The sequence below is a fragment of the Nipponia nippon genome, unplaced genomic scaffold, assembly GCF_047370975.1.
Source record: "Nipponia nippon isolate SJK-2023a ecotype South Korea unplaced genomic scaffold, ASM4737097v1 scaffold_5, whole genome shotgun sequence".
NCBI classification, from domain to species: Eukaryota; Metazoa; Chordata; class Aves; order Pelecaniformes; family Threskiornithidae; genus Nipponia; species Nipponia nippon.
Window position 1 is genome coordinate 23,517,773 of NW_028262369.1, and position 22,954 is coordinate 23,540,726.

At 41.2% G+C, this 22,954-nt stretch overlaps 1 protein-coding gene across 12 annotated transcripts in view; it reads left to right on the top strand.

Annotated features, from left to right (window-relative positions):
* DOCK7 (dedicator of cytokinesis 7) overlaps nucleotides 1–22,954 on the top strand; it is a 118,457-nt gene that overhangs the window by 23,729 nt on the left and 71,774 nt on the right. For all 12 annotated transcript variants that reach the window (XM_087733705.1, XM_087733706.1, XM_087733710.1 and 9 more), the window contains 8 exons: nucleotides 10,761–10,936; nucleotides 11,133–11,201; nucleotides 13,827–13,956; nucleotides 14,063–14,275; nucleotides 14,690–14,775; nucleotides 18,071–18,137; nucleotides 19,385–19,534; nucleotides 21,520–21,600. In XM_087733705.1, coding sequence (XP_087589831.1) covers nucleotides 10,761–10,936; nucleotides 11,133–11,201; nucleotides 13,827–13,956; nucleotides 14,063–14,275; nucleotides 14,690–14,775; nucleotides 18,071–18,137; nucleotides 19,385–19,534; nucleotides 21,520–21,600 — 972 coding nt within the window. The remainder of the gene's footprint in view (nucleotides 1–10,760; nucleotides 10,937–11,132; nucleotides 11,202–13,826; nucleotides 13,957–14,062; nucleotides 14,276–14,689; nucleotides 14,776–18,070; nucleotides 18,138–19,384; nucleotides 19,535–21,519; nucleotides 21,601–22,954) is intronic.

Here is a 22,954-nt window from a genome sequence, read left to right on the forward strand (position 1 = left end):
TTTTCCCTGTGTGTGCTGTCCTTTTATGAGGGCAGATAAAGTTATCAAAGGACAGAAAATCACGAGGCATCTGGACCTCTCTTCAATTGTAGCCCAGCTGTTTCTGTGTCTTGTTCTACATCCAGCAACTTTTGTTGCTTAATTATATTTACATTTTTCAAGTTAGAGAAAGACTTATAAAGTCTTGGATTTCTGAATACTTCACTTTAGAGTGCCAAAGATAGTCATTGAAATGTTTTTGATTGTAGTCCAGAACTTGATTTTTTTTTTTTTCTAAGGAAAGATAATTTTCTTAATTTTTTTTTAATCTTTAGAGATATATTTTAATTAGAAGAGCAGCATTTCACTGAACTTGTAAATAAGCAGAATGAATGTATACTCAGTTGTTTTACAGAAAAATCACAGCTGTTTCCAAAGGATTAGGGGTAGTATTTCCTGTCTGTTGGTGTATGTTACGGCATAGCTGAATGTTAGTATGAGGAGGGAATACTGTTACAAGAGTTGCTAATTAGTCTGGGAATAAAGGGGTCTGGATTCTTGGACATGATGTGATCTGACTGTGTCTGCTCTTGGCGCTCCATTTTCTCCATGTAAAATAAAGGTGCTGACATTTACATATCTTTGTAAAGCACTGCCGGGTTTATGGGCATTGTCTGGGCTAATTGAAGCTTTGTTTTGGATTTATTGGATGTCAGACTTTGGTTGTATATTCAAAGATAGTATCTAATTATTCAGTAAGAGAATATAGGTTCCTTTGTATATTTTCGTTGTTTATTTTAGCATCATTTAAAAGAAGAAGAAAAGATAATTTTTGCAAATGAATGGAAAACACTGCAAGGGAAAACATCACAGTATCCTATGTGGCATAGAAAAGGGTGTTTTGAAGTGTTCAGAGCCAAGTAATTTTATCACCAAAATCACTAAAATGAAAAGGAAAATGAGCCAAGTCTAAATGCTTTCTCAAAGCTGATTAAGGCTTAATAGTGACTCCCATTATATGTATTTCCTGGAGGTTTTGCCCTGCCTTGCTGAATGGTCTATCCTCATCAGACAGGGGAGGATGGGAGAGGCATCCACATCCTCTTCCCTGCCTCCTCCCATTAGGGATTACTCACAGTTGACTCTGCTCTGGTGCAGGCGCTTTCTTCAGTAAATTAAAACTGCTACTTACTATTTCTAAAATCAGTAGCGAGTCCTGTTGCAGAGGTCACGAGCATTTTATATGTTAAGTTGGTGAGTCTGGTATCCATTGAAAGGTTGCTGAGCCTCATTTATCTGCAATAACTTAAACAGTTTATACATTAGCAGAGATAACTAATCTCAACTAAATGTTATTATACCGAGTAAATTCAGTTACTTAAATGAAGCATTCATGAAAGGCCCGTTAATAAATACTCAGAATCTAAAAATGCCATTAAATCCTACTCTTTGTTTATTAAAGTTAGTTGTGACACATCTTTTTCAGGAATAAAATGCATAAACAAACGGATGTTTAGTGGAAATGCTGCTAATACCCTAAACTGCAAAATGTTCGTAATACTGGGTTCAAATTGCAATGTAAAAATTTTCAGTCTAAGTCCCTGTTGGTTTGCTTGCAGTCTTTCATGCTAATGCTGCCGTGGTCCCAGCAATCAGCAGTGGATTGGAAGGCCACTGCTTCACGATGCTAAATTACAACTGCTTTCTCCCTTTCGGCTGTCTCGCTGCCGCTTTCCTGCGAAGGCTCAGGAGAGCCGGTGGAGCATGCTTTAATACTGGCTGTGAGAGTGCATGAAGGAGTAAGTCTGTCAGAGGAGACCTGAGCATGTAAGGTGTAGATACACTGCTGCAACAGCATATATATGCACTTGCAGTCTTTTGCAGTCATAAGGCAGCTTAAATGCATTGTTAGCCTTTTTAGTGCTAAGCTAATTTGAATGAGACCCACATCGCTATTATCTGGGCTAGCAGGGTTGGGTGGATGCACCTAGGTTTTGCACTGGCCTGGCCAATGTTGTCATTGTGCAGGGGCACTCGGGTGGCTCTGCAGAGCCAGCTCTGAACAGCAGGCAAGGAGACTCAAGGCTGGAGGTCCCCTGTGGTCCCCAGAGCTTCAGTGGATGGGCTGAGCCTTACTCCGTGATGGCTGTGCCGCTGCAGGGTTAGCTGGGTGCTGGGGCTCGTTGCTGGTGTCTACAGGCAGGGCTGCTCAGGTGTGCAGAGCTGAGACATTGGGACTGTCTGTGCCTGAAGCTGGCTTGGACTTGCATGGTTTGTTAGGTGAAGCTTTGCTCCCCATGAATGTGTCAGACAGTAATTTCTTCACCTGGGCACGTACATAAACTGCTTCAGCTGTCCTCTAGTGCTGCTCCTGAGCTAATAGCATAGGCAGCTCCACATGACGGCAGCTCTGGCGTCTTTGTGTGTCTCCTGGTTAATCCATACCCTGGATAAATTGCCCACTGATAATTGAGACGTGACTGTGCCAAGTATTTTCCAGTCAGAAGAGCATGCACGTTCATGGTTACCATGGTTCAGCTTGCACAGTTCAGAGCCACTGTGGTTTGCCTGTGTGAACCCTAAGGGTCTGGAGGGATCCATCTCCGCTGATCTGATGTAGTGTTTCTGCCAAAAGTGGGAAGTCTGTGATTTTTCTAGAGTCTCTGGTCAAACTGTTTAACTTTTTTATTTCTTTAATAATGGAGCTTTGATGCTTTCTTTTTCTCAGTCTCTGTGCTCTCAGTTTTGGCACGGTTTATCAGAGGGTAGCTCTTTCAGACCAGTCTCAGCACTTGCGTTTTCTATATCAAAGTCTTTGTGTTCTTGAAATACTCTCTTGGTGGAGTTACATGATTCTTAGTCATTAAAGAAGATACTGTCATTCTTCTTACCCATCCTTGGAGGCATAACTCATGTCTTTCTGGGTTTGGTAAGAAATCGCTTTAGTATTCCCAGATAACTAATTAATCTCTGATTAATATTTCTATACCCAAATGGATTCTTACATTAGCAACCAGTTATAATAGCAAATAACCTGGCAATATTTGTACATAAAACATCTCACTGGTTTTGTGACTGGCTGCTACTTGTTATATGTAAGATCCCTCTTTAGGTAGGTATATTTACAAATATTTCCTTTCATTAGAGGCTTTTTCCTCTAATTTCAAGCACTGTGATATTACATGAATTTGACACACATTACAGATCATTGGGCTTGACTGTAAAAAGAATCCAGATCTTAATACTAAATATTCTCAGATCTTAAAAATGGAGGCTTCGGACTATTTCTAAAACATTTTTTGTTTTAACAGAGAATGCTTACAGAAACTTTTGAGGCACGTTTACAGTTTGAAATGAAGGGACTTTTATCAGCTTTTCGCTATAGTAATTATATCTTTCAAAACTCCCTGCAAAAGAAAAAAGAGCTAGAGCAAAGCAGGAGATATGGAACTACATTCCAGAGGCAGTATGTATGTATGTGGAGGTAATGACTGCACTTTATGGCTGAGGAGGTGTCATCCTTGTTGAGGGTTGGTAGCTGTCTGTGGTTGATGAAAAGCAGAGATTGCCTAGGAATCTCCTTGGTTCATTTGAATATTTCCATGTATTATAAATGCAGCCAGAAAATAAAACGCAGGAGTTCTCTGTGCTCACCAGTCATTAGGCATATGAAATGAGGGGTATTGGTTTTCTGAAATGCAGTAATAGTAGTAGATGAATATGTGATTCTTAGAATTTGGATCCAGTGATGACCATTTTTGGAGTAAGTGTTTAAGTGAAAGAAAATGTAATTTATGCAAGTAAAACATATTTTCTAATACTTGAGCAGTGGTTAATATTGCACTGCTCGTGTTTCAAAACATCTTAGAGTGACTATGGCTTGTAGTTCACACTTAAAAATAAATCTGATGCCTCTGTTCAGCAAATATATTTCTTTAAACCGTTACCTTCTTTAACTTGCCTGCAAATTTTTTTTTTTTTAGTGTGTTACATTTCCTGTATTCTCAGATTTACACTAAATCCTTCCTACCGTACATCAGATTTGACCCCTGTTGCGGTTCCCTGAGATATCAATATCCCTTTAAGGGTGACGGGATTTTGCCACAACAAGAACAGGCCATCTGCATTCCTGAATGCTCAACAAGGGAAGTGACTGTTTGCCCTGGAGACCTAGATAGCTAAGAGAAGGCTGGGGCTCAGCTTTGAAATGTTAATCTGCTTCTTCTGTCCTTCCAAGATTTTGCCCAGGGAGGCAGTGGGTGGGAAGTTGGTATTAATTTAGAATGTGAAGCTTCGGTGCAATCTGTTACAGTTTTAGCACATTATAAATTGTTTAATATTTAAGGAAGTATTGAAGTTAAGATGGAACTTTGTCCTACTTTCAAAATTGGCAAGAAATATCACCCTGATTTTGAAGAAGTGCCTATCCGCCAAGTAAAAATAGTAGTGAGGATCCTCCCTGTGATGAGGAGCTCTGCAAGGTTAATTTTTCAAGGTCCCTTATCATATCCTTGCAGGGAATATTACTCCCACACAGGAGGCAGGAGGTGTAACCTTCCAGTTATTTGCCATTGTCATTTTTACAGGGCCCCAAATTGTACTGCGATCCTCACAGAGACTGGGTCTCTGCCCTTGGGAATTATGCATCTCATTTTAGATAAAAGGAAAATTGGTCTTGGGTTGGGCCATGAGCAGCTTGGGTTCAAATCCCTGTTCTGCCAGATGCATCTTGCCAAACCATCACATCATAACCATTTAAAATGCCGTTGTGTGTCCCCCCTGCCCCCCATGAGAGTAAGCATCTTGCGAGGGCAGAGGTGAGGGAGGGAGAAGGAAGTGCGAGGAACACGGTGTTTGTCATGGCTGTGCTGACATACGCTAGCTGGAAGAGTCTGGAAAATCATAGCTGGGATCAGTGTGTTGCTTACAGCGCGTCCCACGAGACTACTCATGATGCTCAGGACAACACGTGTGAGTTAGGCAACAAAATTCTGGAATAGGATCTAGAAATATCCCCTCTGCCCAGCTGTTTGTGTAGGGAAAGGATAGGTTAAAGTCCTTCCGGCAAAAATCTGAATGCTCTGTGGACATCAGAGCACACAGTGGTGATCTACACAGGACTTCTGTGCTTCATTCAGTATCTGTGAGATGGAGATAATCATTGTCCCTTTTTGTGCCTTAGTTGCTACTGTGATCCCTTGTTGACCTTCTGTACAGTGCCCAGGAGAGCAGACCTTTAGTCTTTAGGTACCAGTGTAGGTGTAATTTGTTCAGTAAGGCAGCAAACTGGAGGGGGAGGCTGTTCAGGCAAGGGCACATAATGGTGTCTAATTAAATGGCATGTTAATTAAATACTTATCCTTTGGTCATTTCTTGAGCATGATGGAAAAGTGCATCTATGGCAAGTATCCTCATTGCCTTTGTTAGTGAGGCATCCCTGCTGCCTTTTGAATCACCTTGCCCTACACACTTCTGCTTGCTGAGCTCCCTCGGAGCATGGCTGCTGCTGCCTTCCCTGTCAGCTGCCCATGGCCAACACCACCGCCTGGCAAACGCTCGGTTCTGGGGCACGCGGGAAGTCCTGCTTGTCGGAGGGGTTTGCTCTGTGCATGAGACAGCTGATTGCTGTCGTCTGTTCTCAGGAATGCTGCAACAGAGCAGGTCTAATACAAATCTGCCCTTTGCATTTTATTTTTTGCTTCCTTGGTGGTGTGGAATAAGCCATGAGCTTTGCAGCGTGGTGCCGCAGGTGTAGCTTTCCCTCCGTTCCTGTAGTCCTTGGGTGAGATGCTCGGCTAAAGTAAATGGGGGTTTGTGTTACCCGCCATGGCATTATGCCACGTCCCCTAGCAGAGGCTTCTGCCCCTGTTGCCAGATTTGTACAGATGCTTCTTTTGTAACTGATGATGATGATACAGGTAGGTGCTCAAAAGAAGGAAATAAATAGGAGAGAGACATGTTTCAGCTAGTGGTGCACTAAAACTGCAGCAAAATACAATGTTTGCTGTCTAGAGAAGGACAAAGTCGATAGGAAACGAAATTTTATTTGCAAGCTTTTAAGGGGATATAACAGTGAAGAATAAACAGTGAAGAATAACACAGCCTTAAAGAAGAAAGCTTGACTGTCCCTGTTGCAGGAAAGCTGTAAACCTTTGAAATAGGGTTTCGTAATGCAACTGCTGAGAGCCATAACTGCAACAACACAGATGCACCTATGGAACGTGTGTGTTAAATAGTTTATATAAGCCAAATTAATCAGGCTGGTGTCTTAGTTAAGCTGACAGAGTGTGTGTCTACAGTCAGGTTAAGGACATATATATTTGCAAGTGATGTGTGTGATTTGGGGTAATTGGGATCTGTAAGTCTGAAAAAGGAGAGAGTCTCATTTGATTTCTTCTGTACTTTCAGTCTATCAGTATGTTGTATTTGATGTTTACATTGGCAGGGAGCAGGTTACGCCCCTTTTACTTATAGCGAGCAACCCCTTTCTCCCTGCGTAGTCCTATTCATTTTAATAGCACCAGAATAGCGCTTGCCCTGAGTGAGATGGCAGTGTCTGATCCTGGGATAAAGACTGAGTGAAAACTGTGTTAAGGAATTGTCTGAAAGGTTGTCCAAAATTTGATCTGTAATTACAGCTCGCACAAAATCAAAGAGTATTTTTTAAAAGAGCAGCAATTGTGATTCTGGGAGCAGGCTTTCCTTTGCATATTTTTAGTGTGTGTTTGCTATTAATTTAGACTATTCCATAGTCCTGTTTGGGAAGATGGTCAGAGCTCCTGTACAGCTTCACTTTCTGGAGGGCCTTAATAAACTCTTCTTGGAAGAAACGGACACCCTGTCAATGATTTCTTGCATTAACGCTCCAGTATTCCCCTTTTAGGTTTATTAGCCAGTTGGTAGGTGGACTGCACGTTTGCAAATACTTGACTGAAATTGTCCCTTTGCCTTTGGAAGTCTGATGAAGGAAAAACTGGCTACATTTCGTGGAGGAGGCACCTGCTGTTGCTTCCTAGGAGCTGTCAGGAGGAATCAAAAAGGCTTTTCCTGGAAGTGAGATGAAGATTGCATTGAAGATTGCTGTCTGCGAGCTTGCCAGCAAGCAGGGTTGTGGGAGAGGACAGCTTTATAGCTCCTCAGCTGTTCCCCCATTTCTGCTGCAGCAGATTTCAAAACGTTTTAATATGCAGCTGAAAGCGGGACTTGCTATTCTTGTGATAATCTGGAGATCAGCTGTGTGTCAGAGTGGTGCACAAGGATAAGGGCGAAACTTTTGTAAACTTAAGAAGGTATCACAATCCTAATAGGCCAGGGGAGTCGGCTGTTTGGTGCCTTGTTATTTTTCCTGGTGCCACAAGGAGGTAAGATGGGCCTGGAGACTTGGAGTTGAGATGATAGAGCAGGTTCTGCTCCTCAGTCAGCAGTGAGGCTGGGATGGTGAGGTTGGATAACCTGGTCTTTATCTGAACTTGTCTGACTCTTCCAGTGTGCACGTTCGATCTGATGGGTTTGTATGACGATTTCAGGTGACTTTGGCCAGGTTGCAGATAACACAGGAATAGCCCCTTGTATACTGTGTCTGTTCTTGGTCTCATCCACAACTTCAGGGGGATGCAGGATGGAGGAAAGATTACAGCATCAGCAGTGAGAGCCATGAGAGGAGCTGTCATGGTTCAGTACAGACACTGGGACACCAGTTGGGTTCACTTTCCTTTCGGTGCATTTGTTCATCCTTATTTCCTCCTCCTCTTTCATCACTTCTTCCCCCACAAATATCTAAAGCTTAAAATAATGTGCTTGCCTTTTATCTGCCAATAGTCTGACACGAAGTAGTTCCTCTTCATAACCATGAATTTATGCTTGGCCTGTTTACTCAGGTGCTAGACAGTATTTCTGGCTGCACAGATGGTGAGTCTAATACAGGCTTCTGGGTTTGACTTTTATGTTTGTTTACATCTTCATGGTACAATAGTTACCCAAAGAGACAAACTGGAAAATTGTGAAGTGCAACCTTGAGCCTAATCCTGAGATGTAGAAAGGGCTTGGAAACCCCTGGAGTGCAGACCCGGGACCTGGTGTTGAGTAGCCCCGTAAGCACTGTCTGCCTTTCCAGATTAGGTGTTTTTTAACTAACGTAGCCAGTTCATTCATCGTTTGTCCAATACATTACAACGCTCTTGTTGGACAAGTGAAATTTGAGATGTAAAATGCCAGGAATGGGGAAACATGGTGCGTTTGGCGCAGTGGCAGTCTCTGTCCTGTGTCTGCTGGGTCCTGCACGTCCCCATCAACTCTGTGTTAATACAGAGTTTCTTCCTCGTCTGTGATTTCCTTCTGTTTATTAGGATAAGTGGATTAGAAAGACCAGAGGGAATGAGGAAAAGGTTCCTCTTTGTTAGCCTGGGGAGATGCACAGGTAAATAAATGACTTTGTGCAGATTGAAACACAACACTATGCATGGTCAGCTCAGTTTTGCTGAGCAAGTGCACTGGAAGGTGCCTTAGCTTTGAAGCTGCCAGTGTGGAAGGGAGGTCAGCAGGAGGAGTAAAAGTAAGTCTTACAATGTTAAGGCTTAAAAATAGGGTTAGTTAAGCAGCTTTAAGTCACCCTCTGAGGGTACCATAGCCCTATGGCCTTCTTCCAGTGAGTGTTCTTTCAGTGTTCATCGCTGCGTGGATGGGGCTCTGCACTGGCAACCGGAGGACTTGAGGGAGGGCCTTTTCCCAGCACCTCTGCTACGCAATGCCTCTGTGGCTTTTGCCCAGTGATTTTGTTATTTCTGTCTTCATTTGTAAGGAGTCTCCATTTCTACGTTCTTACTCTGCTTTGGCTTTGAGGTTTGTCGGTGGAAAGGATTATATGCACACAAAGTAGCAGTAGTATTATGCAGCAGCTCTTCTGAACAAACATGCACTTTTAGCAATTCCTCAATAATAAACTGTCACACTTCACTGCTGTATGTTTTGTCGGTTGTCTAGTGCCAAATGGAGCTGGTCTATCTGTATGTAGTGCGAGGTGATGACACGTTAACTGTAATGTGGGAAAGAGCAATGACGAGTTCTGCTCGTTGTGAGTTTTGCAGTGAGGAAAACAGTTAAAAGTATCTGGTTTGTATTTTCAAAAGTTCTCCAAATCACATGCTTGAAGTTCATTTCCAGAGTTCAGGATTAGAAGGGGAAAAAAAGGTCGCGGGGTCAGAGATAAATAGATGATGATGATGGTGCATGTCTTTACACAGAAATTAATCTGTGTCTTTTACCTAAATTGCAGAACTTAATACTGAGTTTCTAGACATCATATTTTTTTGTGGGCCAGATCCTTATCTGGCATAAAGTCATCTGGTCCAACTCACCTGACTTCATTGGAGTCACGCCATTTTTCTGCTGAATGATTTGCCTTCTGTATTTTAAAAGAATTGCAATATTCATTGAAGTTTGCTGCGGTAGGAGAGATTCTTTCAATGCCCTCTGGGTTAGCCAAGTCTTTTTCCTTGAATAAAAAGTTGATTCATTTCAGAACTTTTTGGCAATAGAAGTTTAAAAACTGGAATTTGAGATTGGTATAGCAATTTTTTTGAGAAGCACATTTAAAACTTAAGTTCTAGGTGTTCTTTTTAAAGTAATCTCCAGCAGAATACAAGCTACAGGATAGTTCCCTGTCCCACAGAAATTGTCTGGATGACAGGAAAGAGGAAGTAGTAGAGGAAAAATTGCTGAATTTTGATGTGTTTTTGTGACACATATTAAACCACTCAGCCTCAATGGGATGTGCCAGGGAATTCTAGGAGAACTGTCAATTGCTGTAGAAACAGGCTCCTCAAAACTTGTTTTTAGTGTTTCATTTTCTTTATGTTTATGTAGAGCCTCATAGGATAATCATATCATATCAGAATATATATATGTATTTGTATAATATACATATGTAAAAATACACAGTTATGCAATGTGAGTATGTATCCAGTTTATGCATTTTTTTTTCATGTATCTAAAAAAAGCTCACTGTTTTCAGTATGGTGAGATCAGTACTGCCAGTGAAATCTACTGTTTTCCTGCATGTGTGTTTGTTCAGTCATTCCTTGTGCTTCGGGTGCAAGCTTTTTGTCCAGTAAAGATGCTTTTTAAGCATCCATTTTATTTAGAGCAGTGTCCCTTCCTGGCGTGGGCAGAGTGGCACTGAAGGTTCTGCTATCAGGGCAAATAGGTGGTTAAACTTGTACCTGCGCTGGAGGAACATTGTGTTTTGTGTTCGCCAGAGAAGTGATTTAATTCGAACTAACGTTAGTCTTTAGAGTTCTGTGGGTTTGTGAGGTCCTGGTAAATCAGCCCATGCTCTGGATTCCTGTCTGGGGGCCATGCCTGAGGGTGAAAGGGTTCTTTGCGTCTTGCATCAGGGTGAAGGTTCCCTTTGTGATCAGAGCAGCAGCATGGTAAAAAGAAATCCAAAGTCATACACATGGGAAATAAAGTGCAATAGTTTCTTTCGATGCAAACTGATCAATTTCTTGAAAATACATTTTTTTTTTTTTGAGATGATCTTGGTACGCATCATAGAAATATCCAGAGAAACACCAGATAAAAGATAAGACATGAAAAATTGCTTTATGATGTGTGTTAGCTGAGGCTAACACCACTAGGGCTAATTATCATCTGATGTTAGATCAAGTTTTCTCAACAAGGCAGAAGAGCTGGTTTAAAAACCAAAGTAGAATATGTGCATGTGATTTTTTTTTTTTTTTTTTTTTTTCCTATCTAAGACCCTTCCATCGCTTGTCTTTTCCCAGGTACCGCTTACAGAAGCAGTGGACCCGGTTGAGCTGGAGGACTACCTTATTACACATCCGATTGCAGCGGAGTCCGGACCCCTGCGAGACTTGCTTGAGTTTCCTCCTGATGACATCGAGGTTGTGTACACCCCTCGAGAATGTCGAACACTTGTGTCGGCTGTGCCTGAAGAGAGGTAAGAGGTGACAGGGTGACTCCTCACTCGAAGGAATTAATTGTGCTGGATTTGGGGATCTGCAAGGCTGAAGCCTGGAATTTTTGTCTGTAAATGCCTGAAAGAGTAAATATAAACCTCAGTGAAAGTATGTATATTTAAGAAGTCATTATCATGTCTGTGATTTTGAAGGTGTTTGTTTTTATTCTTTTAACAGTGAGATGGACCCTCATGTGAGGGACTGTGTAAGAAGTTACACGGAAGACTGGGCAATTGTGAACAGAAAGTGAGTTCCCCTGTGGTATTTATCAGCTTGATTTCATATTTAAATTTTTGCAGGATGGCTAGCTGGTATGAGGAGGCGCAAAAGTTGTTGTCCTGGCTACTGATTCCATGTGCCCTGGCTTTTAGTTGCCCAGCTCAGCTGAACTGATGCTTTGTGTTTAGCTGAAATGATTCTTTGTGTTTTGAAAATTAGATCTCGGACGTCAAAACCCCTTGGGGCATTTTTGAAAATCTAGGACACTTTAGTCAATAGTTGCTCCTTTAGAATGGTAGAGAAATTAGGGAATGTGAACAAGTAAAATTACTTTCAGCATTTGTTTCTTTCTTTGTTCCATATACTTTTAGCTCTTTTTAGAGAGGTGAAAGATTTATATGCAGGCACAACCACCTAATAGGTAATGTGCCCTCTGCAACATTCATTTGTTCCCAAAGAGACTTTGAGAAAGTACCTAATTTAAACAAATAATAGTTAATATTTGAACTATCACAACATTTATCTAATGAGTGAACAGTTTAGAGAATGTGCATGCATTGATTAATTTATGCAAATTAGCAGGAAGGTTTCTGAGTAGCTTTACTTGGAACATACACTCTCTCGCATGATTGAAAGTCTGATGACTTCAAGAACTACTGTCAAGAAGTAGTGATCCATGTGATGTGCATCACCTACAAATGACTTGACTACAGCTAAAGCTCTGCCCTTGTGGCAGTTGCTACAATTCACTGGTTTAATGTTGTCCTGAGAACCACTTCAGGGGATGCTGGAGGTATGCTTTGCAGTGCTGAGATGACCTAATAAAAATGTAGTTTGTAATCTCATTCAAAAAAAAAAAAAAACTAGAAAGAAAACTGAGAGAGAGAGAAACATGCTCCCAGCTTTTGTGGGCAAAGTCTAGAAGGCGCGGTGTGTCCCACCCAGCCAGCACATCTCTTGGTTTCTCGGTGACTTTTCACTGGTATCTGGAATACCTGGCTGTGATCCCTGCACTGAGGAGGTTAAGTTGGAGATGGTAGAGCTTTCTGTCCTGTGCAGATCAGCTGCAGGTTGCGTTCTGTGTTGGGGAAGGCATGAAGCTATCAAAGTTGCGTGAGTGGGTTGAGGGTGTACTGAGTGATTGTTGAACTACAGTCAAAGGTTTTCTTGCCCCTTCAGAGAAGGAGAGGCACTACCATAAATTCATAGCAGTTTTTACTTGGATAAAATCATGGCGGTGAACTGGGTAGAAACAGAAGGGTTACTGCTGGAGCAGAGGAAGGGCCCTAAAGCCTGGCTGGGAAGGATTGAACTGTTTTTCAAGTAAGGATGGTAACAAGTTTCTCTTAATCCGTCCTACTGGATGGTTGCAAGTGCTTTGGCTAGCTCTGGGGGCACAAAATCCAGCTCTTCTAGCTTTAGAAGAACATGACGTCTGATGCACCATCCTTCTCTCTCCCCCGTCCCAGGGGAAATAATCTTTATTTCAATCTCTGTCTACAGTTCTTTGTAAGCAAAATGTTTTGGGGGGCAGACAAATCCATCCATTCAGTGATTACTTTAATGATATTGGAAAAGGTAGATAAGTTCTCTTCACTGGCCTGAAAAAACCAACATATTCTTATTTCAACCTTACGGCATAATTTCTGTATGCTAGACTGATGGTGGCAATGATCACAGACATCTCTGAAGTCAGGTCTGATTTAGAATGAATTTATGCTTTTTCGTGGGGCTGTGATTGAAATGCAGACATCCAGGTGAGGATTATACAGATAGTTCAGCTCTCAGGAATTATAACCTAGTGAGGAACGTGCTTTCCTCCTTTTTTTCCTCCCTTTCATTATTCACTGCTAGCACATCCACAGTTTTCACATGTCTGTACATCCTTTTGTGGTAACTTTAGTAACAGGGCAGGATAAGAACAATTAATTATAGAAGTGACCCCAGCACTACTTCGGGAACTGACTTAGAGTGCGTATTGTAAGGAGACTGTGGCTCTGGCCATGTGTGTGTAAATACAGATGTAGTGCCATTTGGTATCCAAAAATTTGTTAGTCAAAGCGGTCTGATCTTGTCAGCAACAGTAGACAGACTGTTTACTAGCAAGCTCTCTTACACCCTGGAAAGCTCTAAAGGACCCAATTCTGCTTATAAAGATGCTATGAGAAGATGCGCATTTTAGTTGGGGTCGGAAAGTCGTATGTTTTCCAGAGGTGCTGAGGGCTTCTTCACTTCATGCAGTCCTACCTGAAGCTGGTGTTTTGGTTTTAAAGGTATTAATATTGTCTGCTCCAAGTCAGTTCTTGCTCTAGCAGAACCCCTGGCCTTCCATCCTCGTGTTCTTGGCCTGTTTTAAGTTTGACATCACAATCGCACATTTTATGATGACCTTAATTGGCCATTGATAATACTTCTTTTGACATCACCCAGGGTTGCTTTATAGTTGAACAGAGTCACATTGTAGTACTGGAATACTGGTTGTTGGATTATTACCCAGCTACAGTCGAGGGTGACTGGAAATACTGTTTGCAGAGAGCAGTTTATGCTTTGAGAGGACCCATACTGATAAAACTAGGTTTGTTCTGTAATTCTTCTTCTGGGTTTGGGGTCAGAAAGGATGCTAAGGGGGCATTTGAAATACTTTGTTTTCAGATATCACAAGCTGGGAACTGGATTTAATCCCAACACCTCAGACAAACAGAAGGAGAGGCAAAAGGGGCTCCCCAAACAGATCTTTGAGTCTGACGAAGCTCCAGATGGCAACAGTTACCAGGATGAACAAGTAATGTACCTTTAAAACCTTGCTACATAAAACCTAATTTATAGTCGCATTTTAAAAGTGCAGTCTCTTTCCCATTGTAAGTTGCTTTTAATTTGTTGAATCTCAGGATGACCTTAAACGACGTTCAATGTCGATTGATGATACTCCCCGGGGCAGCTGGGCATGCAGTATTTTTGATCTGAAGAACTCCCTTCCAGATGCCCTTCTCCCAAACCTTCTGGACCGAACCCCAAATGAAGAGATTGACCACCACAATGAAGATCAGAGGAAGTCCAGTAGGCATAAGGAGCTTTTTGCACTACATCCAGCACCAGATGAGGTATTTTTATATACATGTGGGTGAGACTAAAAAAGTGAAGGATACAGGGAATGTGAAAATTGTCAGTCTGCCACAGATTTAAAGGAGTTAAGGTCACTTATGTTTAATATCCCTGAGAACCTTAGCTATTTTGCGGTTTGCATGTTTTTTAGAATGTTGTCTTTCCATAGATATTACTTGCTGAAGATTGGTTTTCCTTTATGGTTATGCAATCCCCTATAATGTAGCAACATTACAGGGATTTAATTCAGCATATTTATAGCTGCTGCTGAATGCAATGTGCTGGTAAGCCTTGGATTAAATTAGTGCTAGTGCCTTAGAGAAAAATGTGATACATGTGTTTGCTCCATAATGGTATTAGTGGTTTGTACAAGTGTCGTGTCTCTACATTGCTGTTCCTGTGACAAATTTCAGGAGGAGCCTATAGAACGACTTAGTGTCCCTGAAGTACCCAAAGAACACTTTGGCCAAAGACTCCTGGTGAAGTGTTTGTCCCTTAAGTAAGTATCACTCCAACAGACAGCTGCATTACAGAAATTGAGAATTTAAATCTGCTGTTGTATCCACGTGCATCTGGAATAACTCTGCTGCCTTGTTTATTACCCTTGGAGGGATCTAACATTGTTTGGTTGGTCATAGGCTTAAAGGTTAGTTCTATAAAGGATAAGTTACACAGTACTGTGCATCAGACAGTTTTATCTTCAAGACTTTCTTTAGTGGTGTGATGTAGAAAGTATTCACCTTCCTTGTTTTTTCTCTGTGTTGCTTTTCAGGCAGTCTGTAGCTATACCTGTTCCATGTTACTAGCATGCATGCTTCACTGCGCTTGTTCAGGGCTCTTAAGTTGGCCAGTCGTTGCTGTTCAGCTCTGCAACAAGGATGTTGAAGTGGAGAAAAAAAAAAGATTAAAAATTCTTAAGCCTTAAAACATAAGATAACCAAAGATTTGCCGAAGTTTAGGCTCAACAACCTTGACTGTGTCCCTTTAAGAGTGAAGACTTTATATACTTAGCAAGCATTAGCTGGAGGAATAGAAACCTGTTAAACAAGTTTAATGAAGTGGAGCTCCTGAATATAGGGTTACCTGCAGCTGGTTCATTGCCTATAACTCTTCTCTAATAACACAAGGTAAAATTTTACTGTTATTCCCTTGGAGAAATAAAGTACAAAACTGATTTTCCACACTGCTGTATTCATCTTCTGTGTCCTCAGTTAGGTCAACCCTTCTTATTAGAGCACTCCAGTTAGACTACATTGAGGCTCATAACTGAGATATATGTGTGGGACATATCTCCTGCTCGTAGAGTACTCCAGGACCTAATACAGCCATAGAGATGAACTGATTTTGCAGCCTTTTATGAACTGGAACAACATAATATGCTGTAGCAGTGGAGCTTCCTCTCCAAAGGATGGTGTCTTTAGCATAAATAAGTTAGCTGCTGGAAATTAACGATTTCTGCTATTTAAGCATCTCTTACTGACTGTAAATTTGTAGCAAATCTGCCCAAGTACATGCTTGTTTGTGTACCAAAGTAATCTCTGAAACTGTACTTAAAGTTGTAATAGCGAGCATCCAAGATCGTGCTATCTTAGTGGCACAAAAAGTATGTAGTCTCTTCCCCAGGGAGAAGGCTAAAATGACCTAAGCAGCGTCATTTTCAGGTTAATCTCACCTTTGTTGCAAAACTAGAGAATATACCTATTTGATGATGCAGTCCTGTATGTTGTTCTCGCTGTTGGCAGAAGGAGTTCCAGGCTGAAAAGCTGAGAGCTCTGTGCAAGGACTGGGTGCATGGGGATATAGAACCGTGGATTGGGCATTAATTGCATGGGGAGGCTGTGCAGGCAGGAGAATGGCATTTCAGCCCCTGCTCACTTTGGTGTAGGGACAGGTTTTGAATGTTTTTTAATTTCTTTAACTTCCCAGGTGACTTAACAATAACTTTAGCTCTATTTGGTAGGTCAGTGTTTTCGTTGGAAGTGTTTCAATTAGCATAAATACTTGATAACAGTTACTCTGAAAAACTGACACCTTTCTGAGAGAGTTTTTAAGACATTGGTATTTTCTGACAAAAGTTGAATGTTGAAAATTCAACTTTTCAACGATTTTTCAACAATTCAACGAGCTGTTCCCGACTCTCCAGAGGAAGGAGCTTTCTGGTCAGTAATGCTGAGAGGAGCGGTTGGCCATTTAGCTGTATCAACAGGTCAGCATAGTAAATTAGCACATAGGACAGCTTCTCAAGGTAATCGGAGAAGCTAAGTGGTCCAGCTATCCCAATTAATAATTCCTCTCCCTTTAAGGAAGCTATTAGGTTGCTTTGATTAGTTTTCAAATGACACTTGAAGAAGCTAAAAGCATTTATAGAAGTATGCTTTATGTCCTGTGACCCTAATCCCAACCTTTCTGTTGGGTCATGTGGTGGGTTGACCCTGGCTGGACACCAGGTGCCCACCAAAGCTGCTCCACCTCCTCAGCTGGACAGGGGAGAGAAAATATAACGAAAAGCTTGTGGGTTGAGATCAGGACAGGGAGAGAACATTCACCAATTAACGTCACGGGCAAAACAGACTCGACTTGGGGAAATTAGTTTAATTTATTACCAATCAAATCGGAGTAGGCTAATGAGATATAAAAACTAAATCTTAAAACACCTTCCCTCCACCCCTTCCTTCTTCCCAGGCTTAACTTCACTCCCGAGTTCTCTACCTCCTCCCGCCCGGCGGTGCAGGGGGAATGGGGGTTGCGGTCAGTTCATCACACGTTGTCTCTGCTGCTCCTTCCTCCTCAGGGGGAGGACTCCTCACACTCTTCCCCTGCTCCAGCGTGGGGTCCCTCCCACAGGAGACAGTTCTCCATGAACTTCTCCAGCGTGAGTCCTTCCCACGGGCTGCAGTTCTTCACGAACTGCTTCAGTGTGGGTCCCTTCCACAGGGTCACAAGTCCTTCCAGCAAACCTGCTCCAGCGTGGGCCCCTCTCTCCGCGGGTCCGCAGGTCCTGCCAGGAGCCTGCTCCAGCACAGGCTTCCCACGGGGTCACAGCCTCCTTTGGGCATCCACCTGCTCTGGCGTGAGATCCTCCACGGACTGCAGGTGGTTATCTGCTCCACTGTTAACCTCCGTGGGCTGCACGTGACAGCCTGCCTCACCATGGTCTTCACCACAGGCTGCAGGGGAATCTCTGCTCCGGCGCCTGGAGCACCTCCTCCCCCTCCTTCTTCATCGACCTTGGTGTCTGCAGAGTTGTTCCTGTCACATATTCTCACTCCTCGCTCTGGTTGCAATTGCTGTTGCACAGAAACTTTTTCCCCTTCTTAAATATGTTATCACAGAGGCATTACCACCATCACTGATTGTCTCAGCCTTGGCCAGTGGCGGGTCCGTCTCGGAGCTGGCTGGCATTGACTCTATCAGACATAGGGGAAGCTTCTAGCAGCTTCTCACAGAAGCCACTCCTATAGCCCCCCTGCTACAAAACCTTGCCAGGGAAGCCCAGTACAGGTCAATGAGTTGAAATGGGTTTTAGAAGGTCCAGGGAGCACCAATGTTTGTCCTCATGGAAGGGAGCAGGGGCGATGCAGAGGAAGCAGGACAGGAAAGGAGTGGGCAGAAAATGGGGAGCGAGACCTCCCTTTTCAGCAGGAGCAAGCCCATAGATTGGCTCAGCTGTATCTGACATCTCAGCTTCACAGTGGTTGGCCGTCACCTTACTCAGGAAGGATTTGGGGAGGGGGGAGGTTAGTCTTTCTTACAAAATGCAAGTCAACTGATTTTATGTTTTTCTTTCTTTCCAGATTTGAAATAGAAATTGAGCCCATTTTTGCAAGTTTGGCTTTGTATGATGTTAAAGAAAAGAAAAAGGTAGGTTTTTAATCACTTGAGTGATGACATTTCCACCGAGGCATTACAAACCTGTATTTTTTAAAAAAAAGGGGAGGAATTAATTCTGGAAACAAACCTTTATGAAGACAGTGACATACAAGTGGTTGAAAGAATGATGAAGGCATTTCACGAACCATCTTGTGTGTTCCTCTTCTGCTTAGTAAAACAGTTGAAGTATAACCACTTTTCTAAAAATATTATCTAATATGTGAGTGCCTGAAATCAGAATTTATATATTGTCCAATCTTGGCTTTCAAAAGTCTCTTCCCCAGAGAGAACTTAAGTAACTGAAACCTTTTATTTAGATTAAGTTTTTATGACTTTCTTAATCTCTTTTTTGTGATTCAACATGGTATGTGTCCAAGTAACATTTTAATAATGCACAAGAAAGTCATACATGCTAAAATTGCTAAAATCAAAACAAAACTGAGGAGTCTTTTCAAGATCTAAGTTATAGGAAATGCAAAATACATTTATTGCCCTATTTATGTTATGTATTTAATATTTGAAGAGTCTCTTAGTTTTTCTAATTCAAGATATTAGCAGTAGTAGAGAGAAAAATGTTAAAAATATGCATTTTGACATTTATCTCTTTAAGACTTGAATTTAATGCATTGAGTTTTAAGTTATGTAGATGAGAGTATGTGGAATATTATGTGAACTTTGTTAATATTTAAATCACATTTCATAAGCCAATTTTATCATCTCATTACTCCATTTTTTTTCCTCTAACGTAGTAAGTTCTTTAGTGACCTCTGGTGTTGATAACCAGCTCACATTCATTTTGGCTTTGAAGCCTTGATACAGTCGAGGATTTGGTGTTTCAGCATAGAAAGCTCAATGTCTGTCTTTCAAGATATGTTGTTTTTTCTTTTTCTGTGAGTGATCTTAAAGATCATTTTCTATTTTGATACTTTGATATTTTCAATTCAGATAGCAATTGTAATTCCTAGTCCTGTGATGGAACTACATACCTTACAGGAGCTGGAGGAAATTTTATAGGCAGCGTGTATTGTTTGCTCCATTTCCTTTCTCCTTTCCCACTGTCCTGCCTTGATTTCTTAATGAAAAGGCCTTTTTGTTTTTCTTTTTATACATGGTTTGAAAGGAGGCATTGTTGGTAGGTTTTTTTACTTGTGTTTTGAAATTGTGTGTTGTGTTTATGAAGAGTTTACCAAAATTAAAAAGTATAACTAATGCTTGAAGCTACCCAACTTTTTCCTTAGATTTCAGAAAATTTCTACTTTGATTTAAACTCTGAACAAATGAAGGGAATGCTTCGTCCACATGTCCCCCCTGCTGCTATATCCACGCTGGCCAGATCTGCTATCTTTTCTATCACTTATCCCTCTCAAGATGTCTTTCTGGTAATAAAGGTAAGAAATGCCAGAGAAATTTAAATTATTATTGTCTCTTGTTTTCTATTTGAAATAAAATACAAACAAGTCTGGCTAACTAGTTGACTTCTTGTTTACATTTGGAGGGCAGAATTCTATTCTCAAAAGTGTAAACACCAGCACCACAGAATTCTGTTTCATTTCTGATATTCTCACTTAGTAAGTTAAGTTCCTTTGTAAAAGAAACAGTGGAAATATGCATTGTTCTATTATTCAAAAACTGAAAAGAACACAAAGGTTTGCTTGATATAGAGCAGCATTCTGGGGCTTGACCTTGGTTTTCATATGAAACAACGTGCTGACTCCTTAAGGTGATAGATAAGTGAGTGATTTAAAAATATATATTGATCTGAATCTCATTTCAAAAATGATACATGCCCTTAAGCCAGATTTTCAAATGCCTTTACGAAGTGAAGTTGCTAAGAGAGTGAGATGCATAACTGAAACAAAATGCCACGTTGGTCACTCCTGAAATAAAGTATGTGAAGATAAAAGTTATTTTCTCTTCTTTCTTTTGATTCAATGAGAGCACAAATATTACTAGTTCAGACTGGCATTTCAATTGGGTTTTTTTTGGCTGGTCTCCGCATAAAAATCATCCTGTTGTGAAAAGGGGAGTTCAATACATGCTTTCAGTTCACAGGCAATGGTTACATTGCCTGCTAGCTAAGTGCTGTGTTTTGAGAACCCTGTTGATTGAGGTTTGTGCAAGTTCTTCATGAACTGCTTGTTACATGAGGAATAAGCTTTTGAAAATTAATTAAGGCTTTGTGGCATGACAAAACAGTTCCAGGTGAGAATAAGGCTTTCAGTAGTGTTGAAGCATATTCTGATCTCCAGTTTTTGGTATGATTCCTTCTAAAAATCATGTTCTGCCTGTTAGACATATTCGATCTTCTGATTTTTACAAGATATGAGGAAGAGAGAACCCCATATTTGAGAGACGGGGATCTGTCCGAAAGAGCTTGTGACTGCACGCTAGTGCTTGTAAAACCAGTGATCCAGGAGGAGCTGGTGGCTTAGGTGATTTTTTGATTTGATGATGAAAAGGGTATAGTCAGGGATAAATAAGACAGATGCATAGCATGCCTTACTGGGTGAATTTTCACATGGGTCTTACTCACTGGGAAACCACTTTTCGGACAGCTAGTATTGCTAGCATAAACTCGTCAGGGAGTGCAAGATTTGATGGAAAGCAGTTTTGTTCTTTATATTGTCATAGCCTCTTGGAGTTCTACTAATAGACAAGTACGAATGGCACTTTATAAGCATGGGAGAAGTTTAAAGATATTCTAATCTAGTAACAGCGTGTACACAGTAGCGGGTGTGGGAGGGAGGGCTTTGCTTCTGAAAGAAACAGTCTTCATGCATGTGGTAGGGAAGATATTTCTATTAGAAACTGAGTGTTAAGCAGTTTTGTGTTCAAGAGGTGTTGACTTACTTGGAGACTTCAGAAGCAAACATCTACTCTTTGGCTAATTTTAATTATTTTGGTTATTTCATTATTTTGGTTATTTCATTATTTGATTTGAAAATACACTGATTTAAAATAGTGCTTCTTTTAGCTGAGTGCATCTGAGTTACCTTTTTGTGCTGCTACAATAGGTCCTTAATATGGAGAACAGAAATAAGAACGGAATTCTGAAAATGGTGATGCTGAAGACAGTGTAAGCTGTCTTTAAGACCTTAAAAATGAGCTGAAAGTGGCTCTAGAACAGATCAAACCAAAATGAAGTGGTATATGTTCCCTTTGAACCTATATTTTACATGTGTGATTCAGTTATAGCTGGAGATCTGGGAACTTAATGACTCTAACAACTTGAGTGCAGTGCTTGTTCTCTGACTCACAAAGGGAAATCAAGCTTTAAGTCTTTCGAAAAAATGTGTTTGCTTCCTAGTGTTTGTTTAATTTAACGATCCTTGCTGGATACATGTCCTTATAATGGTTCATTTTCCCTTCTCAGCTGGAAAAAGTATTACAGCAGGGAGATATTGGGGAGTGTGCAGAGCCGTATATGATTTTTAAAGAATCTGATGCAGCAAAGGTAAGAATTTTTTTGATGTTCTGATTAAATTTGTCTACATGTGCTTTAAGGCATTTTGATATTAACGAATGAAACGTACATTATTTTCTTTTACTTTGGACTTAACAGCTATTGATACTGTTCCTGTTGTTAAAAGGATCCATTTTTAATTAAGAATCCAGTCAAATTCTAAAGGCCAAAGAAGAGTCAAAGACCCTTGAATCTTGATGCCTTATTGGGGTAGAGTAGTTAAAGGTCATCAGTTTTTGTAGCTGACATGGGAGACGTGTGGTTACCGTCAAGCTCAGTCATCTGTGATTCCCTGTCCCAAAGGATCAACTCTGTGCTTATAGCTGGGTCAAGTAAAGGCAGCCTTTGATGTGAATTTGCAGTAAAATTTCAACTTTTCCATTGCTTCTGCAGCTTAACCCCATCACAGTACCTCGGCCTTCCTCTAGAAGGGTTAGAAAGTGGATGAAATACATTAACAGGAGATTCTCCGTCAGGCCTGGTTTTGAATTGCAGTGCATTTCTGGTTCTTTTTTTCTGCTATTTTCTGCTGATTTTTCTTTTTCCTAATATTGTAAAGAAGGGCCACACTCAACAGCAGGATAAAGCTATCCTTTTTACATATAGTAAGGGTAGATTTAAAATTTTATACTTTAGTGTTTGTTTTTTCCATTAACAATGTCCCTTTAATTCCTGCCTTCAGCAGTTTGGGCATTGTCCTCGAAAGTGTAGTGGATGGCGTGGACCTGCCCCAGTTTGACTGATTCTTTGTCTTTCCCACACATGTTTAAATGCATCCTGTCTCCTTGCTGTAGAAGCCCTTTGCTCAGGATGAAAAGCAGAGGTTTCCCCACAGAGAAGAATGCCATCTTATTCCCTGCCGTTGGCAGCTGGTTGCTCATTGAAGTGTATCAGAGTCTGGGTGGGAACTGCAGGTTTGGTAGGTGAGGAACAAAGGGGAATGCTGGAAGGACCTGCAGAATTTGGTGGCACCTGGACTATGACCTTTCCTCAGTCTTTTCCCCCACAGGCTGCTATTTGTTTTTCTCCAACACAAAGGGGCTATAGAATAGCCAGTCACTGATTTTATTGTTACTTAAGCTAAGTATGTTCTTTTACAACTCTGGTTTGTAAGATGTACAAGAGAGCTTGAAAAGGAAACCTTGTGTACGTAGAATGTGAAACAGTGCTTTTGAGCCTCAGAAATGGTTCCTAATTTACTGTACGGTTGGGTTGAGCCAAGTGAACATTAAAAGGTAATAGTGAGGACTGAATGAAGGAAAAAACTCCAAGAGATGCCAGCCCTTCCTGTGATTAAGAGGCTTTCCATTACGCTTTTTTCAAAGGAGCTGGGATGTTCATTTGT